General features: G+C 35.4%; 1 protein-coding gene across 11 annotated transcripts in view; it reads left to right on the top strand.

Moving 5' to 3' along the window:
• The window catches only part of HDAC9 (histone deacetylase 9), a 923,925-nt gene that overhangs the window by 638,971 nt on the left and 266,139 nt on the right, over positions 1–18,815 (top strand). For all 11 annotated transcript variants that reach the window (XM_032304495.1, XM_032304501.1, XM_032304493.1 and 8 more), the window contains one exon: positions 8,033–8,166. In XM_032304495.1, the coding sequence (XP_032160386.1) occupies positions 8,033–8,166 (134 nt within the window). The remainder of the gene's footprint in view (positions 1–8,032; positions 8,167–18,815) is intronic.

The raw sequence follows: 18,815 nt of genomic DNA, 5'->3' as shown, positions 1-18,815 counted from the left end.
GTTTAGAGTTCCACACTTTATTTATTTCTCCTTAAATTCAGGTGTCTTTCCAAGAGCTTCTGGACTTTGTATTATAATCTCCAGATACTTGGCAATAACTTCCAGCTACTATAACCTGTTTTATTACATTTTTTGCAGTGGTTTATGGAGAAAATGTTATTAAAAGAGAAACAGTATTATGGAGCTAAAGTTAGATATGTCAAGAGATGAAATAGAAAAATTAACCAACTTGATTAAAATCTCTAGTCTTAAGAAAACACGTTTTCACAATGAGAGATGCTGTATTTTTTGTGTCTGTTATCATTAATATATCTTTTATGTAGTTTGAAATTATAGTTGAAAATGTTAAACTTCCAACAAGAGTATATAACAATTTTAAATATTTTTGCACCCAACATGATAGTACCCAAATACATAAAACAAAAATAGAATAAATAATCAATAGTAATACAATAATAGTAGAGGACTTTAACACCCCACTTACTAGAGGGACAGATCATCCAGATTTTCCAGAGAAAATCAAGGAAACAGTGACTTTGAATGACATGCTCTACCAGATGGACTTAACAGACATATTCAGAGCATCCCATCCTAAAACAGCAGAATACACATTCTTTTTGGGTGCACAGGGAACATTCTCCAGAATAGATCACAAGTTAGGCCACAAAAGAAGCCGCAAGAAATTAAAGAAGATTGAAGTCATACCATGTATCTTCCCTGATCACAGTTTTATGAAATTAGAAATCAACCACAAGAAAAATCTGGAAAGACCACAAATAATACACAGAGATTAAATAACATGCTACAGGACAATGAATGGGTCAACCAAGAAATCTAGGAAGAAATAAAAAATTGCATGGAAGCAAATGAAAATGACAACATAACATTCCAAAACCTTTGGGGTGCACCAAAAAAGTTCTAAGAGGGAAGTGAATAGCAATACAGTCCTACCATGAGAAGCAAGAAAAATCTCAAACAACCTAAAGGAGCTAGGAAAGGAACAAAAATCAAAATCCCAAACCAGCAGAGGGAAGGAAGTAATAGAGATTAGAGCAGGAATAAATGATATAGAAACTAACATATACAATAGAAGAGATCCATGAAACCAGGAGCTCGTTCTTTGAAAAGATGACAAAATTAATAAACCTTTAATCAAACTGATCCAAAAGAGAGAGAGAGAGAGAGAAAGGACTCAAAATCACAAACAAAAAAGAAATAACAACCAACACCACAGAAATTAAGACAATTGCAGAGGAATATTTTGAAAAACTCTATGTCAACAAATTAGACAACCTAGAACAAATGGATAAATTCCTAGAAACATACAACCTACCAAAACTGAAGCAGAAAGAAATAGAAAATTTGAATAGACCATTTATCAGTAAGGAGATTGAATCAGTAATCTCTTCCTCTATGATCCTCTGCCTTGTTTCTCAAATTCCACATATCATTAAGATCATATGACAGTTGTCTTTCTCTGACTAATTTGTTTTGCTTAGCATAATACCCTTTAGTTCTATTCATGTCATTGCAAATGGCAAGATTTTGATTTTTTGATAGCTGCATAATATTCCATTACATATATAAATGTCACATCTTCTTTATCCATTCCTCTGTTGATGGACATCTAGGCTCTTTGCACAGTTTGGCTATTGTGGACATTGCTGCTGTAAACATTTGGTTGCATGTGCTCCTTCAGATCACTACATTTGTATCTTTGGGGTAAATACCAAGAAGTATAATTTCTGGGTGGTAGGGTAGCTCTGTTTTCAACTTTTTGAGAAACTGTCATACTGTTTTTCAGAGTGACTGCACCAGCTTGCATTCCCACCAACAGTGTAGGAGTGTTCCCTTTTCTCCACATCCTTGCCAAAAGTGCTCAACATCATTCAGGATCAGGGAAATACAAATCCAGCCCTCCATGAGATACCACCTCACACCAGTCAGAATGTCTACCAAACTTTTAAAGAAGAGTTAATACCTATTCTTCACAAAGTATTCCAAGAAAATAGAATAGGAAAGAAAACTTCCCAATTAATTCTGTGAGGCCAGTATCACCCTGATACCAAAACCAGACAGACATCACAGAAAAAGAGAACTAAAGGCCAGTATCTCTCATGAATATATACGGAGAAATCTTCAACAAAATATTAGCAAACTGAACCCAACTATACATTAAAAAAAAGTCATATACTATGATCAAGTGGGATTTAATCACAGGATGCAAGGGTGGTTCACTATTCTCAAAACAATGCAATGCATCACATCCATAATAGGTAAAAACTATGTAATTATTTCACTGTGTCAAAGGCATTTGAAAGTGCAATATGCATTCATGATAAAAACCCCTCTGCCAAGTAGATCTGCCAAATAGGTCTATTATATGTCAACATAGTAAAGGCTTTATGTGAAAAACTCACAGAAGGGGCACCTCGGTGGTTCAGTCAGTTAAGGATCTATCTTCAGCTCAGGTCATGATCCTAGCATCCTGAGATAGAGCCCTGCATTGGGCTCTCTACTCAGTGGAAAGGAAGTCTGCTTCTCCCTCTGGTCCTCCCCCTCTCTTACTCTCTCTCAAATTAATAATATAGAACAAAAAGTAAAAACAAAAAATCTCACAGTCAACATCATACTCAATGGTGAAAAACTGAGAGGTTTTCCCCTAAGTCAGGAACAAGATAAGAATATCTACTCTCACCACTCTTACCACTCTTACGCAACATAGTACTGGAAGTACTAGCCACAGCAGTTAGATAACATGAAGAAATAAAAGGAATCCAAGTTTGTAAGGAAGAAGTAAAACTCTCACTATTTGAAGATGACATGATACTATAAATAGAAAACCTGAAGACTTTACCAGAAATTGATTAGAACTGGTAAATGAGTTCAGTAAGTAAAATCAATGTACAGAAATCTGTTGCATTCCTATACAGCAGAAGGTAAGAAAATAGTCTCATTTACAACTGCACCAAAGCCAATAAAATATCTAGGAATAAACTTAACTAAAGAGGTGAAAGACTTGTACTCTGAAAACTATAAAACCCTGATGGAAGATACTCAAGGCAATGCAAAGAAATGAATGCAATTCATTCCATGCTAATGAATTGGAAGAACAAACACAGTTAAAAGGCCTGTACTTCCCAAAGCAAACTACAGATTTAATGTAATCCCTATGAAAGCAGCAACAGCATTTTTCACAGAACTAGAACAAACAATCCCAAGATTTGTGTGGAACCACAAAGACCTCAAATATCCAAAGCAATCTTGAGAAATGAAAATGAAACTGGAGGTATCACAATACTGGATTTCAAGTTATGTTACAAAGTGGTAGTAATTTAAACAGTATGGTACTGGCTTAAAAATGGACCTAGAAACAAACCCCAAATTATATTGTCAATTAATGTTTGACAAAAGAAGACTGAATATTCAATGGGAAAAAGTCTCTTCATGGGGCGCCTGGGTGGCTCAGTGGGTTAAAGCCTCTGCCTTTGGCTCAGGTCATGATCTCAGGGTCCTGGGATCGAGCCCCGCATCAGGCTCTCTGCTCAGCGGGGAGCCTGCTTCCTTCTCTCTCTCTGCCTGCCTCCCTGCCTGCTTGTGATCTCTCTCTGTCAAATAAATAAATAAAATTAAAAAAAAAAAAAGAAAAAAGAAAAAGTCTCTTCAGCAAATGATAATTGGGAAAACTGGACAGCTTTGTGCATAAGAAAGAAATGGGACAACTTTGTTTTACCATACACAAAAATAAACTCAAAATGGATTAAAGACCTAAATGTAAGACCTGAAACGATAAGGATCCTTGAAGAGAGCCCAGGCAGTAATTTCTCTGACAACTTTTTTCTGGATTTGTCTCCTGAAGCAAGAGAAATATAAAAACGCAAAGAAACTGTTGGGACTACATCAAAATTAAAACCTTTTGTGCAGCAAAGGAAACAATCAACAAAACTAAAAGGCAGCCTACTAAATGGAAGAAGATATTTGCAAATGACATATCCAATAAAGGTTTAGTATTCAAAATATATAAAGAATTGATACAAATCAACACCCAGAAACAATTCAATTTAAAAATGGACAGATGATATGAGCAGACATTTTTCCAAAGACACAGAGATGGCCAACAGACATATGAAAAGATGCTCAATAACACTCATTATTAGTGAAATGCAAATCAAAACTACAATGAGGTGTGACCTCACCCCTGTCAGAATGGCTAAAACAAAACAAAACAAAACAAGAAAGAGCAGTTGTTGGTGAGGATGTGGAGAAAAAGGAACCCTCTTGCACTGTTGGTAGGAATGCAAACTGGTGTAGCCACTGTGAAAAACAGTACGGAGATTCCTTAAAAAATTAAAAATAGAATTACCTTATGATCTGGTAATCACACAAGAGGATATTTACCCCCAGGAAAAACCAAAAACAGTAATTCAAAAGGATATATGCACCCGTTAATTGCAACATGATTTACAATACCCAAACTGTGGACGCAGCCCAAGTGTCCGTTAATAGATGAAAAGATAAAGAAAACATGTGTGTGTATACATATATACGTGTATACATATATACATATACACGTATATATGTATACACACACGTGGTGCATTGAATATATATTGTATGTATTGTGTATTGAATACATATATACATTGTATAGTATATTGTATATAGATATATATAGAATATATATATACAATAGAATATTATTCAGCATAAAAAGAATGAAATCTTGCTATTTGCAACTAGCATGGAGCTAGTATAATGCTAACCGAAATAAGTCAGAGAAAGACAAATACTGTAGTCTCATTCATATGTGGAATTTAAGAAACAAAACAAACAAGCAAAGGAAAGAAAAAAGAAAAAAAAAAAAGACAAACCAAGAAACAGACTTAACTATAAAGAACAAACTGATGGTTACCAGAGGGGAGGTTGGTGGGGAAAATGCCTGAAACAGGTGATAGGGATTAAAGAGTACACTTATCATGGTGAAAAAAGAAAGGGAGGGAGGGAGAAAGGATGGAAGAAAATGTATTGAACAGTTCCTCTTATGTCATAGCAACTTATATACTTGATGTATCTGAATTGTAAAGACATGTCTTATAAATCTTTACATTTTGAATGTTACCTTTTATAACTGCCTATTTTCTCTTCTGCCTTTTCTGTGTGTCTTCCTTTTGACTTTTTTTTTTTAAGATTTTATTTATTTATTTGACACAGAGAGAGAGATGGTGAGAGAGGGAACACAAGCAGGGGAGTGGGAGAGGGAGAAGTGTTTCCCCACTGAGCAGGGAGCCCGATGCAGGGCTTGTTCCCAGGACCCTGGGATTATGACCTGAGCCGAAGGCAGCCACTTAACTAACTTAACTAACTGATCCACCCAGGCCCCATCTTTTGACTTTATTTTAAATATTTATTCATGGGGTACCTGGGTGGCTCCGTGGGTTAAGCCTCTGCCTTTGGCTCAGGTCGTGATCTCGGGGTCCTGGGATCAAGCCCCGTATCAGATTCTCTGCTCAGCAGGGACCCTACTTCCCTCTCTCTCTCTGCCTGCCTCTCTGCCTACTTGTGATCTCTGTCTGTCCAATAAATAAATAAAATCTTAAAAAAATATTTATTCATCTTTTTGTGCAAAATGCCATGCAGAGATACAAAGCCGAGTAACTTAAATACCTGTAATAGAGGCACTTGCCAGTAGGAAGGTAAGGCATATAAAATAAAAGATTGAATACTAAAGAAGTAAAAAACTTCAGGATTCCAAGAAGATCTACCAGTTAGATTCATTAAGGAAGCTTTATAATGGAGATAAGTGCCCTAGTTCTTAGATTTGTTCCTTTATTTCACTAAAAATACTTTTGAGGACCTATTGTATTCTAAGCATGTATATAGATGCTAAGAGTTCAGAGGTAAATAATGTAACTCTAGTCTTTACTTTCATAGAGCTCAACAGATAGTGAAGAAAATGTACCATTAACAAGACTATACAATTATATAATTGTAATAAATGCTCTGAAGACCTAGATGATGCTATGATAACATAAAGCCTTAAAGAGTGAATAGGAATTAGCCAAATGAGGGCTGGAGTTATGGGGGACAGGAAGGAAGAATTTTGGTCTTAGATGGAACAGCATGTATGAAGATCCCAAGGATGGTATGATTTTGATAGTTTTGAAGAATGGAAGTAGGCTTTTGTGGGAGAAAGAGAGATCAAGGGAGGAGGTATATGAGATAAAGCTGAAGAAGTGGGGAAGGGCCTTTCTATGCCTTGAGAAATTATAGTCTATCGGTGAAGTCACCAAAGGATTTAAGCAAAGGTAGCTGTGGTGTGGCAAATGGAATCAAGTCAAGTACCAGTTAAACACTTTAGGAGTTCAGATTAGAGATAATAGTATCTTGGATTGTGTGTGATTTGGGCTAGAGATAATTGAGTGATTCAAGCTGTATTTTGAAGGGAAAACAAACACTATTTGTTGGTTCTTTGGAGAGGAATTGTCCAGAGGATACTGAGGTTTCTTGCTTGAGCAACGGTGGCTCATGATGTCTTTTACTTAAGTGAGGGACACTGTGTTTGGCTTAAGATCCATAAACTCAAATCTGAGACATTCTTACTTTATAAAAACTATGAGACATCCAAATGGAGATTTTGGATGGCAGTTGCATAGACAAGTGTGCAAGTGTACTGCTTAGAAGAGCGATCAGCACTAATGAAAATGTGAGTCAGTGGCATAGGGATGTATTTTGAAGGCATTTGGGTATTAGGATTGGATATTATTTGGACCAGCAAAGTAACATTTTTTTTCTTAGACAGAATTTTTACATCATTTCAAAATACAAATGTCATTATTCTGCATAATTTTAATAATTCAGAGATAAATATTTTCTCCTCTTGAGTAACATTCCTCTGACATGAGATTGTAAGTCAAAAAGTAAATAAAATGCATTAATTAAACTTACTTTACAATACAAATTATTGGTCTTCATCTGTTCTTGAACAGATACTTATTTTTGCCCTTTGATTTTGATCTTGAGTTCTTCTGCCCTCACTCCATGCCCCCAGATAATGTATTTCTATGGTAATTTCTTGGAATATTTGATTGGTTAAATGATTTTTTATGTCAGGCAGTTTTGTAAGTAACATGTTTTTCCCCCAAGGAATTGGACTAAGGGTAGAAATCTTTTCAAAATTAACCAGAGTTGTAATTATCATATAATTTGTTGCTTTTAAAAGCCCTATTTTATGTATCCATAATAGTTTGTTTCATCAGAGTTTTAAAAATCTTTCTCATCATAGGGTCTAACTAAAATATGAAATGTTAACTCATGATAATTTAAAAGCAGATTTGATTAATTAAGTATCTGTGGAATCTCTACTGAAGGTAGTACAATTAATTTATTCACTGTTTTTTTTTTTTTTACTTTCTCATTTTTTTAGAGAAACCCTTCAAATGTCCCACAATATTATAAGGTCTACAGTATCCATATTGCTTACAGATTGGCATAAATTTTGAGAAAAACACAATAAGTAGGGAGGAAACTGCACAACTCTGAAGGACTTGCTAAGCAGAATAGGCAAGTGGTTGTAAAGTTTTCTAGTTTACTACAAGGCCTGATCTAAAGTGAAGCTAGAATTATTCATGAAATTAATTCATGATTTAAAGAGTCAGCTTATTTTGTGGGTTCAGTGATAAAATTTTGACCTTAACTGAATTATCTGTCTAAACATACTTCATAAGATACTGGTAAAATTATAGTTTTTAAAAAAAATATGAAGTTTCTTAAAATATTATAATCTTCATCACTACAGATTTACTAAGCTAGGGTCTGAGTACTGATTAATCCATGGGTTAAACTTCTTTGCATTTATATCCAGATACACAGGACTAAATAGTTCTTATGTGCTAGGAATTTGCAAATATGTACTATTTCCCTATTTGTAAATTTATTTTGAAAAGAATATCTTTTTTGGAATAGTCATATTGTCATCTAACATGTCATTGCCTTGTATCCTTACTCAGTTTTGAGTGTTTTCTTTGTCCTGAAGGAATTGCCTACGACCCCCTGATGCTGAAACACCAGTGCATTTGTGGCAATTCCACCACCCATCCTGAGCATGCTGGACGAATACAGAGCATCTGGTCACGACTACAAGAAACTGGGCTGCTAAATAAATGTGAGGTAATCCTCAATTTGCTATACTCTTTTACTTATTTAAATGTCACATAAAGAGGCCAGTATTCATTTGGGTGATAGCAGAAAATGTTAATGCTGGCGTACAGACACCATCATGGATGAACCATCATTGATCCTGGTAGCACAGCACTTCTGACTCTGGGCTGTGCACATAGTAGGGATTCAGTCCAAATTGATGGACTGAACAGCAGCATGATGTCTGTGTAGCATTTTTTGGTATGCATGGTAGCATGGTTGTTTCCAAATACATGTCATTTACTGAGTTAATTTTCTGAGAAACTCCACAAACTCTTAAGTGCTAAGTAATTATTATTTCTTATTATAAACTATATTGTGAACTCAGATATATGCCAAATTTGCCCATTAAAATGACCGGATTTAAAGATTAACTATCGTTTTACCAAGAAAAGTCACTTCTTTTAATTAAAGTGGTTGATGTTCTTAAATTTTTATGGTAGAGGTTTGAGTATTTTTTATTGGTATTTCTTTAGACTCACTTTTGCAGATTCCTCGACTCCCATTTTTCATTTGAAAAATCTATTTCTTAGACCTTCAGAAGGAAAAATGGTATCAATTCCAAAAGGTTCCTGTTGTCAACTTTGCAAATTATGTAACAATCAGCAGCTGTTTGATTTAATTGCTGTAAATATCCATTGTTGCCTAAGACCCAGTAACATTCTATGTTTGAGTCTAAGACATTTTTATTTTTTTAAATTTTTTTTTTTTTTTTTTTTAAGATTTTATTTATTTATTTGGCAGAGAGAGATCACAAGTAGGCAGAGAGGCAGGCAGAGAGAGAGAGAGAGAGAGAGAGGAGGAAGCAGGCTCCCTGCTGAGCAGAGAGCCCGATGCGGGACTCGATCCCAGGACCCTGAGATCATGACCTGAGCCGAAGGCAGCGGCTTAACCCACTGAGCCACCCAGGCGCCCTTTAAATTTTTTTTTAAAGATTTTATTTATTTATCAGAGAGAGAGGGAGAGAGAGAGAGCACAGGCAGACAGAATGGCAGGCAGAGGCAGAGGGAGAAGCAGGCTCCCCACCGAGCAAGGAGCCCGATGTGGGACTCGATTCCAGGACACTGGGATCATGACCTGATCCGAAGGCAGCTGCTTAACCAACTGAGCCACCCAGGCGTCCCTAGTCTAAGACATTTTTAAAAGAAAAATATCCCCCATGGTTTTTTTTTTTTTTTTTCACATTACTTTAACATTTATTGATCAAAAGTATTCCCCGCCCCCCTGCTGGGTCTATACCATGTCCCAAATGTTGTTCTAGGGACTAGAATTACAGAATTTCACAAGACAAATAGAGTCCTTGTTATTACAGACTGACAATTTAACATGTTGCTCTTTGGTTTTGTTGTCAGTCTTTGCAGATGAGTGAAGGAAATCCAATCTAGTTCTTACCAGTTTGGAGGCTAAACTCTGTCATCTACACAATTCTGTATGAAGTAAACAAAGTAAACCAGCAAGGGGACTTACCTGTAGTGAACTGGTCTTAATGAACATTGATTCATGTGAACATTCTTGTTTCACCTTTGCATTAACTATAGATGTTTTCCAGCATGGCATTTTTTTCTGTGCTTTTGCCAACTAAGGCATTGCTGTTTACATTTTTTTTCACTTTCAGGTCTTTATTGTATCCTGGAGCCTTACCCCAGCCACTTCAATTAACAGTGGTAGATCCCAGTATTCAAATGCATTGTTAGATTATGGTATGCCTTAAATGTATTACCTGAAGGAATACTGGTTATGAAAGGAGCAAAGTGCTGAAATAAATGGAATGTAATATAGCTCACACTAGTCTTAACGTTTAAAAATCTGTTACCCATTTCTGATCAGTCTTCTTTTTCAGTTCCTTATTCATCACATTACTTTAGTCCTGTATTATTTGAAATCATAAAATTCAATTTACAAAACAGCACTGACTGATGTAATATCAGTCCAAGGGTGAAATGGCACAAGTATAGAGGGGCTGATGAGAATGAGTGAGTCTAGCCTCAGCCCAGTCAGCTAAATAAGTGTCTCTCTGGTAAACAATCACACAGTTACAGATAATGCACTTGAAAGCCCAGATCAGCAGATTTGCTTTTAATGAAGACCAAGCACAGAAGTATGATCCATAACTTCACAGTAATACAAGTAAAACACTCTTTCTGCTAACATTGTCTGAAAACAGTTCACCAGTTTGATTTCTTAAGTGATGAAATTGTTGCCCATGATATATTTATTTGCTCCTATATTATCTGGTATCTATGACTTTATGCTGACCTAATCGTAAATGGAATTTCTAAAACCATTAAAAGACAATTTAATATACCTAGGAATTTGATGTATCTTTGTGTGTAAATGTTTTTAGGAATATTCAAAATGGAATTTTAAAAATGATCTGTAACAAACAGACATTACCCTTTTCCAGAGACTTTCAGGTTCTATATAAACCAGGTGGTGGGTATTATAGAGGGCAGGGATTGCATGGAGCACTGGGTGTGGTGAAAAAATAATGAATACTGTTTTTCTGAAAATAAATAAATCAATTTAATAAAAATAAAATAAAATAAAATAAAACAAAGTAACAAAAGGGATAAAACAGAACCACAAGAAATATGGCTTATTTTTTTTCCTGGTTGTTTCTATTGGATGAGTTGGGGAAAAAATAAAAAGGAAACATACAGAGATTATTTCAAACCAATTTAGCCTACTCAGAAATAGTAGAATCTACTTCCTTAGCCAGTACTCTCTCTAATAAATGCAAATAAAATAAATGATACATGTTTGTTGTGGATTTTCTTTTGAAGTTTTTGATGTGACAAGTTAAATCTAATATGCACATTTATTAATATATTATTAAATCATCTTTCAAGGATGCTAACCTTTCTGTCTCAAGCCAAATTATTTTGAAAGTTTCAATGACGTGGAAGAGAAAAATGACAGAAACATATATCTAGCCTTTTAGGAATTCACTGAAATTCAATACAGTCAGTTGTTGAAAAATCAGGAGAGAAGTATACTATAAGTGGCAAGTGGCTAGGTATATGGTGGGTGTATTAACCAGTTAAAGAGGCAGAAAGTTTCCTATATAGGCTAACAGGTTTTCTGGTTAGTGTTTATGAACCTTCTAAAGAGAAAGGCCAATGACAGTATCTTCCAGTTGGACTTGACATGCTCCAAGAAAAAAAATTAGGTTTCAGCTTGGATATTAAAGAATATTTACCAGGGTGGCTGAAGGGCTTAAGGAGAATGAAACCTTTCTTTCTAAATTTGTGTAGGTAAGACTATCAGGAGTTAAAGTGCAGCTTTTCCCTCACTTGATTATATCTAGAGTATGCATTACTGAGAGGGTAAAATCTATGTGTCTAAGACACCAGAGATAGGAGTACCAGCCCTTGTGTCTAGGTTATCACTCCTTCCTAACTATGTATAGACAAATTCCTGACCTGGTTGTGAGCAGTAAGAACTCAGTTCAGTTGTCTCAAAGGAGAGAGGATTTATTAGATTTTGTAGAAAAGGATATAATCTAGTAAGAATACAACACCTAGAAGCTGGGTTTTTCCCCCAACATCCAGAGAGTGATTTGCTGTCTTCCAGCATTATTTCATGCCAGGTTTGTGTAGCTACCCATAGTTAGTGATTAGCCTTTGCTTTCAGTGAAGGAATCAACAGAGTTCTAGGGATGTATTGCTGGCCAGCAAGCAGAAACTCATGGCTGGGTAAGTGGTATTCGTTTATTATTATAGTGGTGCTCAAGTGTTTGTATATCATTGGGAATCATTGGGAATCATTGGGAATGCTAAGACACAGATTGCTGAGCTCCAGACTCAGAGTTTTAGATTCAGCAGTAGTGGAGTCTTAATGGGGTGAGGTCTACGAATTTATGTTACTAACATGTATCTGAGTAATCCTGAGACTGCTGATCTGGCCGCCACGCTTTAAAGGGATGCATCCATTCAAAAAAACAGTATATCAAAATTTTGAGTTTTCCAGCCTCCTGTGTTATGAGCTGGAAAAGCAGTACTGAAAAGATGCATACCCTGCCTCCAAGGAGGTTACTGTCTGGTGGGTTCAGCAGACATTAATCAAATGATCACATAAATAAATAGATAATCACAAAATTGCCAGGGGTTTTGAGTCACTAGTTTATGTTGCAGTGATTTGAAAGACTCTTACTGATTGAGCTTGGGAAGAAATAAAATGAGCAAGACTGTGGTCTGTTGTCTTCATAGTCTTGACAGCATCAGAAGCGCCATCTGAACAAGAGATAGAAGTAGAAATATTATACCCAGAATTCAAGGAGGGAAATATTCCAGACCTTATAATGTTAAAGATTTAGTTCTCTTTCTGTTTTTATTCATATTCATTTTAGGATTACTGTTTCACTGGGAAAAATGGTAAGGATTCTCAATTTTATTGGCATTCAGAGAAAAGTCAGCTTCCTTCAACCAACAGAATAGTCAATTTCGCAATTAAACAATGATATGATAGAAAAGATGGCAAGTTGAAAACATTTAAAGTCGTCCTTTGTTTCAAAGTAATAGCCTGGTCCACAAATCAGACTTATGTATTATATCAGTTTATTTAGGAAAATTAATCAAAATGGATTCCTTCAAGGGAAATGGTTCAACATTACATTTGACCTTTGTTCTGCCATTAATTATCTGTATACTTTTGTCAAATCATTTAACCTTACTGATCTTTGGCTTTCCCATGTGTAAGATGAGGCTCTTAGGAAGGATATTTGCTAGGATCTTTTCCAGCTCTGGCATCATATGAAATTAGATGGCTAAGGAGTTCATTTGGAACATAGCACTTTCTTTGGTTAAGAGTAGAAGAAATTCTTAGGATATTTAGTAAACCTATTGCTTTTTTATTTTGTAAGCTATAGTGTAAATTGGTTGTGCTTACTAGTCCTGATTATCAGCCAGAGAAAACATTAGTCTTCATTATATTAGATTACAGTGGTAACATGGGTTAAGTTCTTTTGGCATGATGTGGCACTGTTGTTTTCTTTTAAATTGAGGTAGTTAGTAGTCTTTCATGCCAGTACTATTTAATTTTTTCCCCTATTGAATCATTCATATTTAGTTTAGTGATTCTGTTGGGAGCAAAAAGCAAAATCATCAGCTTTCTTATCACCATGAGAAATGAATCTGGAGGGGTCATTTGGTGCCCTTTTTAGGAACAAGTCCTTTGATTAGGTATCCAGGCTTCAAAATGTGTGTGCCCTGAAAAAAAGAATGTGCTTTTCTATGCTTAAAAAATTGCAGAGAATGACCCATCGTCTGTTAGAAATGCACTTGCAGTTGTTTTTCCAGAAATGTTCATGACTCTCAGCCCCACCAAGCCACCCACAGACATTTGCTTGCTCTCACATTTGTTTTGAGAATAATAACATTTTATAATGCTTTTGTTGGATTACATATTATGTGGAATTTGCATTGGCTCTTTGTGACTAATATTGAATAACTTTGTTTCGCTTAATTCATAAGTAAAAACCATAAGCAACATACTGTGCTGAAATGTTTAACTCTTTTATTCAAGTGCCAACACAAAGTAATTACAAAACAGTTCTGGGACCTGAAACCAAGCTACTGTTGCCCCTTCTGGGACTTCCTCAGCAGTTCCAATGAGAGCAGCTTTAATGTAAAATCTTAAGATGCTAAGAAACTCAAGGCTATATCCCATGCTTTGCCTGCACATACAGGTAATTTTAAAAGACCTTTTGCAAATCTAAATAAATATAATACTCTTTGGAGAAATACTTTTGGAATGTGGAGATTTTCTGACATCAGTCAGAAACACTAAATACTGCAATTTAATTCAGTTCATTAAACATTTGTTTTATAGAGTAATCTAACTAGATGGCAGCACATAACAGCTTACTGTTTTGTTTAGTTGGCAAAACATTTTTTTTTTTTTAAGATTTTATTTATTTGTCAGAGACAGAGGGAGAGAGAGCGAGCGAGCACAGGCAGACAGAGAGGCAGGCAGAGGCAGAGGGAGAAGCAGGCTCTCTGCCGAGCAAGGAGCCTGATGTGGGACTCGATCCCAGGACCCTGGGATCATGACCTGAGCCAAAGGCAGCTGCTTAACCAACTGAGCCACCCAGGCGTCCCGGCAAAACATTTTTTTTTGTGTGTGTGTTTGTGTCTTAGAATCTAACCACAAAGCAGTAAGGGAGTCTTGTGAATTGTTTCTAAAGGATATGGCAGCCTTGAGAAGCAGTACAAATGATCTAGATGTGACGAGTAAACCATGGTATATGATGTCATTATTCTGAGAGATATTTGTAAATCATAGAGTTGACCTAGGCAGGTAAATACATTAAAATTACTTGCGCAGCCTATAATCAGAATAAAGATGATTTAGAATTTTTTTGTTTGATTTTTATTTTTGCAAAAAAGGAAGAATTAATGTGGAAAACAACCAACAAAAGGAAAGAAAACAGGCTGCCCTTCTGAGTCCATTTGGAAAGTGATACAGGATTTTTTAAAAATAGCAGCATTAAAGCCTATTAACAAAAATGAATAGTTACATGTTTTTCAACCATCTGAAAATTGCAGTTCTAAAGTATATTTATTGTGATAAAATTTGTTTCATATGTAATTACTATTTAAAATATCATTCCTTTAACTCAAACCAATAAATGTTCATTTATAGTTATTTACAAGATAATTATAATGTAGGAGATTTAGTTACATGAAATCATCAAAACTGAGCAGTTGACACTAAAGGGTAACATTTTTTATTTTTTTGATGAGCATAATGTTTTGAAATGAGTGAAAAGAAAACATTAAAAAATATATAGTACATATACTTTTTACCACTCAGACCTTTATTATTGGATAGGATTTGCTATTTTTCTCAAGTGCTTTTCCAACTGCTCTATGCACCCTGAAATATTTTTACATAAATTGTAATGACTGAATCAAACAGTTTTACAAGCAAGTGGAGGCACTAGTTTTGAAGAACAGATAGAACTTTTTTACTTCCCAACATTCGTTGTGATAACCATTTACTGTAACTACTCTTTAGTTTGAAATGTGGGTTAGTAGAGTGTCAGTTTCTTGGATTCACTTAAGAGCAGAATGAATGGACAGTTCCATCTAACCTGTAGTTCTGTACCTAAGATGCCCATTAAAATCCACAGGGTGGTTCTAACTATCTCGATGCCCAGGCTGTCCCAGGTAAAGTTAATCGGAAGCTCTGGAAATAGGACTCAGGTAGCAATATCTTTTAAACTTCCACAGCTGATTCTGAGGTGCAGATAATATTAAAAATCACTGCAATAGAAACTGAGCTTCTTAACAAAGCTTAATGAAGTAGAGACACAAAGGTTAATGGAGTCAAATATTTGAAGATGGGAGAGTAACAGAAGCTGGCATTTATAAATCTAAGAAACAGGTAGTATTAACTCAGAAGTTTCATACACAAACTTAAAAATTGGCAGAAGTGTTCATTACTTTGAAGTTATCATAGGATAGTGCTGTGAATTCTAAGAAATACTTTTATTTTTCAGTTATGATAAGCATATAAGAATTGGCTTCAAAAAATAGCTAGTATTCCTTTGAAAACCTTCATAGTGAGATCTCCTCTCTTGCCTCAACAATAGTAATTTATTGCTCTGATTATTATGTTTGCTTGCCTGAGACAAATCTATAAATTAAAGAATATTTTGTTGGGTTTTTGTGTTTAAGACTATTTCACATAGAATCCTACCATTTTAGGACTAAAGGGGGATGTCAAAGTAATTTGGTCCAACCCCCTAATGTTTATATAAATAGAGAAACAATGGTCCAGAAAAGTGTCTTATAGCTAGCTATGGGCATGTTAAAGATAGGTGAGAGTCAGAACCTAGAACTCAGAGCTCTTGGCTTGTAGTTTATTTTCTTTCCATGTGACTGACAGAAGAACCACAGGCTGTTGGACTACCTGTCTGCTTAATTTCCTCTTTCCTTCTTTCACTCCCTTTCTTTGTAAAAAAAGCTCTGACAAGAAAAGGTTATTGGACCACAAGGGATGTTAGAAGGAAAGAACACAGTTGTGGGGGAGAGGATTGAATGTAAAATTTGTAGTAAATTTATGTAATTTATGTAGTAAATTTATGTAAAATTTGAAGAAACAGTTGGTTGTAGCCTTTGAAAACTCCGGTAGGTACACTTGGGCATGAGAAATGAGACCAGATTTTTAAATTCATTTAAGAGAGAGAAATGTATTAAGAAAAATGAACGGGCCGTGAACTGATCCATTAAATATTAAGTATGGAATTTGTAACAGAAGGTAACTTTGACTCTCCTATGTCATTTATGATTCTTTAACTTTCAAAGTCTGAAACCCGATGAATTTTTGTAGAAAAAAAAAATAAAAAAGCATCCCTATATTTAGGGACACTGGATGAAATATCTTCAGAAAATGAAATATTTCAGGGGAAATTGTTGCCTAATATGTCACCACTTTGAAAATGATTAAAGAAAATGGGGTCTCCCCCAGCAGAGGCAGGTACTTTGACTTGTCAAATTTAAGTTGGACATTTTCTCTTAGTTTGGAACTGCCACAAAATGAGCCCTTTCATGTCCTCAATAATACCAAACCAATGCAATCCATCTGTTCTGCTAAATTATTTCTAGTTCCCTAACCAAAGGCACTGCTTTTTCATGCATTTTATCATGATTTTATGCCCTTTATTATATTTTACAAAAGGTTCTGATTCCTCCAGGGCCAATGAGAACTGATTAGGACACTGGCCTCAATCCAGGCTTTGAACACAGGAGGGGAAGGAATAGAACTGTTTCCTTTTTCCCCTGCTCCTTGGAAGAAAAAAAAGATATGAATGTATGCCGTGTGTGTGCTCTGTGTGTGGGTGGGGTGGGTAGGCTGCATTTTATCCTGTCACAGTATGACTTTGTAGCTCATGTTCAGAACATTCCTTTTATAATCAGGTTGCATTAACGGGCTTTATTTCAGAAAGACTATTTCTTTAGGAAAGAACCATGGTGTGTTGTGAGACTCAATGATATGGTCATTTTACATAACTTTAGTCAAACTTCCAACCTGAATGTAGACTGTTTGGGGCTCTGAACTAAATAAGATCATATACCCAGGTGCTTAGCACTAAGAGTAGGTACTCTGCACATTAGTTTCTTTACTACTCTCAGGGAAGAACTGCTTGAATGCAAGTCACAGAGAATGAAAATATTATAGTGAATACATCCTACATCACAGGGCTTCTTTATTGGGAAATTGAAAGAAGAACTGTACATTTTCTTTCCTAAGCCTATATTGGTATGGTGTTTAAGACCTATATTTGGATTTCAAGCAAGAAAGACCCAGAAGAATGCCATCCCTTATATGCATTGAGTGTCCAAATATACTCAGAATATACTCAAATATTCTCAAATATTCAAATATACTCAAATATTCTCAAAAATCCTTTTGGTCAGAATCTTAGATGACTTTAGAAAGACATCCTGCAAGCTAAGTATCTCTGAGAACAGAAATCAGTATCTCCCTAAATTACAATTATCAGAGCACTTTATCCTATTTTGTGACTCATTATGCTGTTGACTTTTGACTCAAGAGAGCATCATGAGAGGGGAATGAAAAAATAAAGGCTACACAGGAAATAGAAAATATGGGAAGGGCTTAAATGAAAATATCTATATTTAAGCATAAACATACAATAAATTGCTGATGATAATACCAGAAAACAGTTGGGAACCTCAATTTGAGAGGAAAAGTTGAATGTGACAAATTTAAGACATCTGATAAAAGTGACACAAAATGGAACTACTCCAGGAGATCCTGTGTGTTAGGAAGGAAAACTATTGCTATTTCAGAATTTTCAGCTTAGTCATCCACCAGGTTCCCACAGCAGCCCCCCTGTGAGATATAAATCTCAAAACATGCATTCTCCAGATCATTTCTCCAGGTAGAAACATTTTTCATACTGAGTTGGTTTTTACTGCTCCCTTTTTGTAGAAACATGTACATCCTCTTTGTAGGGCTTGTTGTCTAGCATCCATTGAAGAGCAGTGATTATCAAGAATAAGAATACTTGGTGTAATTATTTTTTAAGAAATTTTTTCTAAATAATGAAAAGAACAAGTATAAAATACTTCTTTGGAGTCATAAGGGAGCAGAGAAGGGGGACACAAAGAAATCAAAGTGCAAACTTGGAAACTGTGTTACATTTTAATAGTGAAAGGTAGGGCAAGAGTGTAAACTAGAGCAGAGTATTTTCTGAGTAAGTCAGTGCTAAATAGGCTGCACCAGATGTCCTATCTTGTGATATTACACAAGAGGATGACCGAGATTCAACAGGTGTCCTTTTATGATTTATCAGCATTTGGACTACCATCAATAATTAAATCTTGTTAGCAGATTATTTTTGAAATGTGTGATTGAGCATTCAGCATAAATGCTAGTGGGATTATGGGAGAATGAGAAAGGAGTTGGGGCAAGCATGAAGTGTATGGTATGTAAATATATGTGACTAGTCTCTGAAAATATAAAGATATGTTTATTATTAATGGTATTTAATGTTATGCCAGAGGCAAAAATTCAATTTAAAGTTGAAAAAATATCTTTAGAAAAAGGGAAGGGAAAAGAATTGACAGAACTTCTTTTATGGTAGTAGT

This window comes from Mustela erminea, chromosome 11 (genome assembly GCF_009829155.1).
Source record: "Mustela erminea isolate mMusErm1 chromosome 11, mMusErm1.Pri, whole genome shotgun sequence".
NCBI lineage: Eukaryota > Metazoa > Chordata > Mammalia > Carnivora > Mustelidae > Mustela > Mustela erminea.
The sequence above is the reverse complement of the archived record's forward strand: the minus strand, read 5'-3'. Positions and strand labels throughout refer to the sequence as shown.